A 9,560-nucleotide genomic window follows, 5' to 3' on the forward strand; every position below is an offset into this window, starting at 1 on the left:
AAAGCTAATCTTTGCTCCACTTCTCACACTCCTTCTCAAGACCCCCCTCCCCCCACATCCCTTACTCATTGCCATGGAGGGTTTAGGTGGTGGGGACTGGGGCCCAATGTAGGGATCATTCCTGCCTTGGACCGTAGCCCTCGCCTCAAATAATTTTGCTGGGTTTTTTCGTTTCCTCCTTTCCTTTTCCATCTCTTCATCTGTCCACTTATCCAGATTGTCAACTCGCATTTACCCTTTTTGCCACAATACTTTACCATAAGCTGTGTAACCTTTGATGCCTTGGTACAGTTTGTGTTTATGTTTTTGGGGGGGGGGGACCCACTCCATTTTCTTTAGGAAATCCACAAATATTGCCTTACTGAACCAAAAAACTTCACTGGGGGCTTTGCCCCAAGCCCCATCCTATCACTATGTTTTGTATACACTGCTAGACCTTAGATACTGATCCTTCCCCTCTTGACATTCCTAATTCCTAATCTCATTCCACAAGTTCTTCTCCTATCTTATCTGGCACTCATCTCTACCCTTATTACCATTGCTTGCTTCATAATGGCTCTTTTGCATTATTCCTCATGCAATTTTCCTCTACCTTCCCTCCATTTGATCTAAACACCCTTCACAGCCTCCTTACCCTTTTACTAATCCTCTGCCTTACTTCATTTGCTCCCCTCTTTACTCTTTTCACCACAATACCATAGTACTATGACTTTTGATGCCAAGTACATTTATTTATGTCAACCATTAAACATCATTTCCATATCTTCCTATCCTTAGTATGAGTATAAGCTAAGCTTAGCTTAGGGGCATGACTTCAGTTAAGGAATTTTCCTTGGGAAGATGTCTGATGTTCCGTCCACGCAATTGAGCACTTGCTTAATGTCTGTTGTTTGAGCAAAATTGATGGGCAAACTAATGGAGTGCCCATGCCTGTGATCAAGCAAAACAACCAGATAGGACTGTCTGTCTGGTAGTTTGACTAGTTGCTGCTGGGTATGAATGGATGACCCTTGGCAAACCTTGGCAGCCAGTTTTTCTATCTCACGTCACCACTGAGAAATGTCTGTTCCTCTGCCAATTTTTTTTTTTTTTTTTTGAACACTAACATATATTTTTATATTGATGATAGTTTATTTATTGAAAAATTTCTTCCACATAAACATCTTTGGTCATTAGTGGTGTATACAAAATACGGTGGGGCTTGGGATGAAGCCTCCAGGTAAGGGAGTTTTTTTGGTTCTGTAAGGCAGTTTGTGGATTTCCAGAATGGTCAATGGTCAAAACAAACAAATGTGCTAGACATCAAAGCATTATGAGAAGTAATGTGGTGAAAAGGGTTAAAAGAAGTTAACGATTAGGAAAACTGAACAGGAAACGGGGATGAAGAGAAGGAAAATGAAAGGGGGAGAAGAAAAGACCCTGCAAAATTAGTTGAAGCAAGAGCTGAGGTCTAAGGCATGGGTGATGCTCTACATATAGGCCCTCAGTCCCCGCCTCCTACGCCCCATGACAACGAGCAAGGGATTAGGAGGGCATTAATAATAACAATGGACAATAAAACAATATTATTTTCTAGTAAGTTTACTTTGGCACTTTTTATGCATTATTAAAATACATTTTGTAACAATAAAAGCAAATTAATGAATACTGATAAAAACAGAAAATATCTCGACAGTAGTCTTATGGTAAAACCTGGTATATCACCTCTGACCTTTCATTAAAGTAATTCAATTGTTCTAATATCATTGTACAACCATTGATAATATAATATCAATTACCACCATGTAACAATTAGGATTCCCAGGGAATTTTTTTGCAAGCTGAATAAGCAACCTTTTTAATGAATAACTGAATTAATTAAACATTCTTGATGCATTTGTGTTCTCATAAATATATCTAAAAATAGAGAGAGCATATAATTTAAGTCAAGACAATTAGGTACAACCGGCAACTATTATTAAAGACTATCTTGAACACATTTGGTATAACTTAATCCTGTGGTAATTTCTGATACCACATGGTACTGGTATAAGGCTGTATTTTGTGCACTATCAAGTAATACTGAACGTAAAATGGAAAAGTTTGACATACAAAAAAATTCCTGTAGCTCAATGTTTACATTACAAAAAGTTCTTTAAATCTGTACATGAATGATGGCTTTACTCATACATTTTTAAAATTATGAGATTAAGAAAATTCACATTAACAAATAATTATAGACCATATAAAAAGAAGTTCCAGTATGGAGTCTCCTTGCACCACTAACAAACATTTTTAACAAAAGGCACTTCTAAATTTTTTTTTCAAGATGTAAAAGGCACTAAAAGTTCTAGTAAATGCAACTTTCCAAAGGTTTTGATGATTTCATGAAATTATTTATTTAGGATGATAGCACCAAACACGTATATCAATGATAAATTTAGCAAGTTAAGAAATATTACTGGTTAATCACACATCACTTTAGCATTTTTATTCCTTGAATACTTCTAGAACTGCTTTACATGACTGGGATATAAACCAGACATGGACTGCATTCAATTAGTACAAACAAACCTAATATAAGAGAAGAATCTAGAACATTTGCATAAACTATTCTATTATTGAAAGAATGTCACCATTTATCATTATCTCACATTTTAAGTTTGAAACAAATCAATGCCTTTTTATATAAACATGTGAATAAAACCTATTTCTGAATTGATTGCCCAAAGAAATTGTTTTAGCTCAAGATATCTGAGAATCTGTCTATCTTCCTGTAAAAGGTAAAACTGGATTATGAAGTATTTCACATCAGGCACTATTTTGTTCAAACCTCAATGTAGATTTTGGTAAATAACATAACTTGCATAATGTCAACATATCCTTGTAGTAAAGTTCCTTGATACATCTTCATAATTAGCTATTCAATAATGAACATGAATGATCAAAGTATATTACTCTACTTTTCATGAATGACATACTTAAAATCATCTAGAAGGTATCAATAAACAGGAGAGAAAATGTTCCCTAAAATGGCAGGTAACTTTAGGCATAATGCATTCCAGAAATCAAAACAGTACAATGTACACTTTAATTGCACATTTTTTTAAAAATTAAATAAAAATGTTAAAGCTACATATATTAAGGCATTATAAAGCTCTGGAACATAAATGAAGTAAAGTATCCAAGGTACTGCAAGATGAGCACCATTTGTGCATGGAAACCTTATGCTACATCCCTCTTTCTTGAAATCTTCCTGTTCTTGGCTTCAAAATTCTTTGGGGGTGGCTGGCTTCCAGATGAAATGTGTCGCTGGTACACACTGTGAAGGTAGTGCAGATAAATTTAAATATATGGGAAGGTTAGACAGGCATAAAAGAAACTCAATAACAGACTCCTTTTAAAAGAAATAGGTTTACTATAGGAACAAAGTATACAAAATTAAATTCCTAAAATTAAAATGGTGGAGAAAATATTTCTCATAATCCATTAGCTATTAAGGACAACCAAATTATCTTGCAAAATGTTCCATGATAAGTTGCATATGTACACTCACAACTTGTATGATTCATTACGCAGCATATCCATCACATGGGAAGGTCCAAGGAGGAGTTGATCAGCAATCATTGGTACCCAAGGATTACCTTCTAGACGCAAACAAGATCTTGTGCCCAACAGATCCAGGTGACCTAGATAAGAAAATTCATTGTTTTAAAATGATGAATGGTTAGTCTAACTACACAACTTGACTTTACCACTAAAGTTATTCCTGTTTACATTCTGTGGTTCAATATATTCTCTACTACATATGTAACTGACATATTTCTTTTAATATTAATAATAGTAATTATAGAAGGGTTCTTTACCAACTTCTGGAGGAAGAACCTCCAAGCGATTTCCCTGAAGGTGCAACTCTCTTAAGCGTGTCAGCTCACCAATTTCCCTGGGGACCACTATCAGGTCATTGTCTCGCAGGGAAAGCTGTAGGGAATAATTGAGACCGAGCTGAAACAAGCTTACCTTCTACATGCATGCTAATGTTGTTACACTATTGAATTATTATTTAGAAAGGTGTAAAAGTTTTTATCTCCAATGAAGTGCTTAAGACAAATCAAAATCCAAAGATATCAAGAAATATGGTAGGTACATTAAAACTTACAATCTGCAAGTTCTTCAAATTCTTGATTTCAGGAGAAATGTACTCAAAATCATTATCGCCCATATACAGTGCCCTTAATGACTCTGGCATGAAGAAGAGTAAATAATTAGTAGATGCATCTGCATATACAATAAATATTTTAAATTCCTCTGTCAACATTTCCTTTAAGATAAATTGGTAAGATCTGCAAGTGAAATTCACATGTCAAGATAATCTCCCAACTAAACCAATAAATACATATTGACCTAGTGGGAATAGACAGGAACTGTGAGTCCTGATAATTTTCCCTCTCCATTATTCTGACTGCACTCTTTGCCTTACACAGGAACATAAAAAACAGTACTTCCAGTCTTTAACTTACCAAGCATAAAGAAATTGCCTGGCAGTGAATCTCCCTCTGAGATATTATTGTAGGTGATGTCCAAGACCTCGAGCACAGGGAAGGAGCCAAATCCCCTTGGCAACTCGTCTAATCGGTTCATTCTGAGAGGTAGGGGGGGGGGGAAATATATATATATATATATATCAATGTACAAAATCAAACAAAGCACACCTACCACAGGAAGATTACCATTTGTTGGATGATGTGTGCTGCCTTCACATGATATATATAATACTTATATCAATAAGCTTGTCAATTTATTAACAAACAAAATCTAAAGAAATTCTGCTACTTACAAACAAGTACATAGTGTTGAAAATAAATCTAAACACAAAATACGAATCCACTCAATGCAAACACAAAAGCTTACCCAACATTAAGGATGCGGAGTTTGTTGAGGGAAGAGATGGATGTTGGCAGTTCCTCAATGATGTTGTTGAAGAGATTCAAGATTTCAAGATTGATTAGATTAGCGATGGCTGCAGGAACTTTAGTCAGGCGATTGTGTGTTAGTGTCAATCTAGTAATGTGCTCCAGAGACACTGTAAAAGTAATAAATAAAAAAAATAAGTAAAAAAGTCAAAACTGTATTTTTTGATACTCACAAATTAGAACCGTCATTTCCCCAGAAATACACTTTCTCATGTATGGATGAGATATATGTGTATATTCATCTATTCTTGTCTACAGATGGTAGTTAATAAAATAAATGTCTTCACTTGCCTCTGAAATTATATGAACAGGCAAGTATACAAGAGTACTGTAAACACTCTTATATATAAAATTACACCATATGAATTACAGACCTATGTATAAGGCAGAACATTTTTCAGTAAACTGTTGGATCTGTGTACCTTGCAGCATGTTTGTAGATCAAAATTTGAAGACTAAGCTTCCCTGAGTGGTGACTCTCTCAGGACCTTTCATCCTCTTTGCAAAACCATTGGCCCATTTTTTTTTTTCAGTTTTGCCATATCTGAATTCTATATTTGTCAATGGTTATGTTATGTCAATATGATTATAGACTTTTTTCATTGAGCAGACAATGTCACCCACATCCAATGGGTTAAGTAGATTATCTGATTTACATAGTATGAAAAATGCTCATTAAAATCATCTATCTGCATATAACTCAAGAATCCCTAAGAATTTTCCAGTAAGAATTTAAATACTCTAAAGTGATTCACTATCTTGACTTTCAACTTATCATCGCATTGATATTGAGAGCATACAGTGTGTCCACTGTGTTCTGTTTATTAATACTGCTCACACAAAGATGGCTTCAGAAATGGCTAGTTACCAGAGTCAGCTTCTTGGCTTACCTGACCTACCTACTTACCCTATGTACTGAATTTCAGGAAAGAGGTTTTTATGTTTAGTAATAATCATCATCAATAACGGTATGCTCATGTTTGAGCAGCCGTGGACCTCTCCACCATCCTTCGCCACTCAACTCGATCTTGTGCTTTTCTTTCCGCTTGTACCATCAACAACCCGCAAATATCTTTGATGTTGTCGCTCAGTCTTGTCTTCGGTTTACTAATGGTAAGTTACAATAATTTGGAGCAACATGTAGAACTATTATTCTTATTATTTGAATAATTATTATCACTATTATTTCTTAATCTATATTTTAGCAATATTGCAACAGTAGTAACAGCAGTAATTTTGCTAATAGCATAACTCTTACTATGATATTCTGCCATTATTATTAACACTGTTGTCGCTAACGCATGATGCTATTGCTGTTATTATCATCACCAAAATTGTAAGAAATGATTGGCTTATTATTTCTGTAATGATGATTATAATGATGATATTTGTGACCAAAGCAGTTCTAACGAATGCATGGACTATATTCAAACACGAATCAACATTAAAAACATAACAAATAAATACATGCACATAGAACACAGTATTTGAGGCTGAAATGGAAGGGAGGGAGACAGACAGACAGACAGACAGAGGGAGAGGGAGAGGGAGAGGGAGAGAGGGAGAGAGGGAGAGAGGGAGAGAGGGAGAGAGGGAGAGGGAGAGAGAGAGAGAGAGAGAGAGAGAGAGAGAGAATGAAAGAGGAGGAGGAGGAGGAAGAAGAAAACAGAAAACTCAGAAATGGGGTAAACAGGTGGGATCAGGTAGGCTTCAATGATTAGGTACTTCTAAAGCCAAATTAAACAAAATCACATTGGACAGTGCATGTACCCAGCAATCTGCTAAACCTAACTAGCACTTGCTACAGTAGTTAAAATCAACACTGATGGAAAATATTAGGTTACCAGTAGTGAGTACATGATATATTCTTTTCTTGTGTAAAATAACTAACATTTAATTTTCTTCTTTTGATGTCAGGTACTAAGTAATTTAATACATACCTACATATAACACTGGGGCTTTTGTAGTTAGCAACTATTATAACTATAGTATTTGGATGTATTATTCAAACCACTATGAGTAAAAGTCATTGTGTTTCAGTAACAAGTCTGCAAATGTTTCATTGACAAGGATGTTTGTGAATGTTATGATATTGTGCAGGTGGAATACTAGACATTCTTGCATAGCAGGCATCAGGGTGAGGGATTGGTCTTAACAGATTTAAGATGAGAGATGGAAAGAAACGAGGAGCAATGAACTCTCTGTGAATGTCACAAATGTGGCTGTGGGGAGTAGACAGGCTTATATCCAGCAGTTTCAGCTGTAACTGAAATCATTCCTCTTCTACTCCTGCAACAAAATCTGCAGTTCTCTTTAGACAGTCCTTTTGGGAAGCCAAAGGAACAAGTTAATGGAGCCCCAAGACATGCCAGAGGACATGGAATTGACTGTTTACCAGTGAAGAATGAAGGTCAAAAGAGCTTTTTATATATCATCAACCTGTCAATTCCATTTACTATTTTCAGTTATGAAAGTCTGATTAGCATGCACTAAAACTGTACCCAATTTATTATGTTTCTCTACAGATATATTAAGAATATACTATGAAACAATGTCTTCAAGGAATATTGTACTACCTTTAGCAAAATACAGTTTATAAAGACTGCTGAATAATTTTGTATATTTTCTTTCTCTGTCTAAATATATGTTGTTAGAAAGATAACAAATGGAATAACTGATGCTGGAGAGGTAGTGGAAGTTTGAGAAATGTAAAATGTAAATGTGAATGTAAAAAGGCTCAGAACCACTGCTCGATTTTGGCAAAACCATGTGTTAGAGATCTATTGGTCTTTGCTGGAGCACCAACAGCATAAAGACAGGTGATTTCTTAATAGGAAGCCAAGAGCAGTTCAGACTATGGGTCTTCCACCAGAGATCAAAGATTGTTTGTTGGTTTTAACAAAACATAGCCAATGTAATTAAAAGAAAAAAGGGAATATTTTCAGTTTCACACGGCCATTTGGATAGAAGGATGAAAATAAGAAACATTTCATCTATAGTATTTCCTTTGTTATTAAGAAAGTTGAACAATATGTAATGATTTGGTATCCATTTATATAATGATAGCACTAAGACTGGGGAAATCTAATGACACTGTCATAAAGAAAAACTACACTACATTCCTCAGCAGTTGGGTGCAGGTTTGAGGGTGAAGTCTTTGGGTTAAGAATGTTTATGGTTCACATAGCAATGTTTGTAGATTCCATGGTGTGGCTGGAGTCAGAGAGACTTGTAACATTTACAATGGAAACCAACAACAGATTCATGCATATTACACCTTGAATAACTGTTACACAGCCATATAGCACAAGGTAAACATTTATGGAATGGATAGAATGACAGACAATAGACACTTTTCATATAAGGTATTTCCTTCCCAATTTGAAAATAAGAAAGTTGAGCACCATGTAATACTCTGGCATGCATTTACAAGAAAAACAAATGCCGTTTGGAGAGTATGTACATGGTGAGTGGGTCGGGGTTTGGGGTAGAGCCCCCAATAGGGAAATACAGTGACAGTGTGGTGTCTGGGGGTGAAACTTCCTGGTCAGGAAAGTTATCGGTTTATATATCAGGAGTGGCTGGAGTAATTGGGACTTTTAAAGTCAATCATCAAGTTACCAATACTTTCATTTATATCATTTATGATGAAAGATAACAAAAGATTCATGTATATTACAATGTGGATAATTGAAACAAGGAATAATAATAGCAAGGCTGAATTTCTGCGTGAAACAAAAAATTAACCTTATCTTGAATGTGCTGAATAACATAAAAACTTAGACAATGAGGATTATCATTAATCTGAACACACTCGATTTTGTTATGCTTTCAAAACACAGAATAGGTTTCACCCTTAAATACTTCAGAATTAGCCCAAATAAGCTTAGTAAAGAGACCTATAATGACATATTCTTAACTCATGACTCACAAGATTTAACAGGGGAGTCACACCCTCGTAATTAAGACATATATAGGTTACAGTTTCACCTTTAGATAAATGTCTTTTTATGAATAACAGTAATTAAAAAAAACACTTACTAAAGGCTCCTCTTGGGCTTACCACACCACCATTTCATAAAAAGAAGAAGAAATGAAATAGGAACGAGCAGACGGAGCGAGAAAAGGAAAAAGGGCAAAGCCAGTGCTACACCTGGTTAGAAAAACACGATTTTCTCGCCACTTACAAAGTCCAGGGAGGTCTTCTAACGAGGTAATCTGCTTTTCCTGCAAATCCAGCTCGGGATTGCCAGTCTCCCTCGCCTCATCCAACGCCTTCCTCGCTGCTTTAGACATTTTCGTAGAGAGGGTGACACGCCCACTTCCTATCGCCTTGGCTCTCCTTCGGTGACTGCTTGGCTCTCGGAAATAGCAATCAGGGCCGACAACCGCTTATCAAAACATATCTTTTGAGAGAGTGATTTGGAACAGGATTATGCATTCACTTTTGTAGGGAGTTCTGTTGGCGTATGCTTTGTGAGATACGTATGATGTTGCAGGTACTGTGTATGAGGAGAATGATATGGTAAGTTATGTTGGTATTCCTGATTTTGTAGGGACCACGAGATTTGTTTTTGACTACAGCAGAGGAAACGGAGGCGTCTGTAC

The 9,560-nt window shown here is 35.9% G+C and overlaps 1 protein-coding gene across 1 annotated transcript; it reads right to left on the reverse strand.

Annotated features, from left to right (window-relative positions):
* Nucleotides 1-1,565: 1,565 nt before the first annotated feature.
* LOC119580310 (ras suppressor protein 1-like) lies at nt 1,566-9,316 on the reverse strand. The gene is made up of 7 exons (XM_037928390.1): nt 9,140-9,316; nt 4,891-5,062; nt 4,500-4,621; nt 4,139-4,221; nt 3,846-3,960; nt 3,536-3,668; nt 1,566-3,301 (listed from the first exon to the last, which is right to left on the reverse strand). The coding sequence occupies exons 1-7, from the start codon at nt 9,246-9,248 to the stop codon at nt 3,205-3,207; spliced, it is 831 nt and encodes a 276-aa protein (XP_037784318.1). The 5' UTR covers nt 9,249-9,316; the 3' UTR covers nt 1,566-3,204.
* Between the last annotated feature and the right edge of the window lie 244 nt (nt 9,317-9,560).

This window comes from Penaeus monodon, chromosome 13 (assembly GCF_015228065.2).
Source record: "Penaeus monodon isolate SGIC_2016 chromosome 13, NSTDA_Pmon_1, whole genome shotgun sequence".
Classification (NCBI taxonomy): domain Eukaryota; kingdom Metazoa; phylum Arthropoda; class Malacostraca; order Decapoda; family Penaeidae; genus Penaeus; species Penaeus monodon.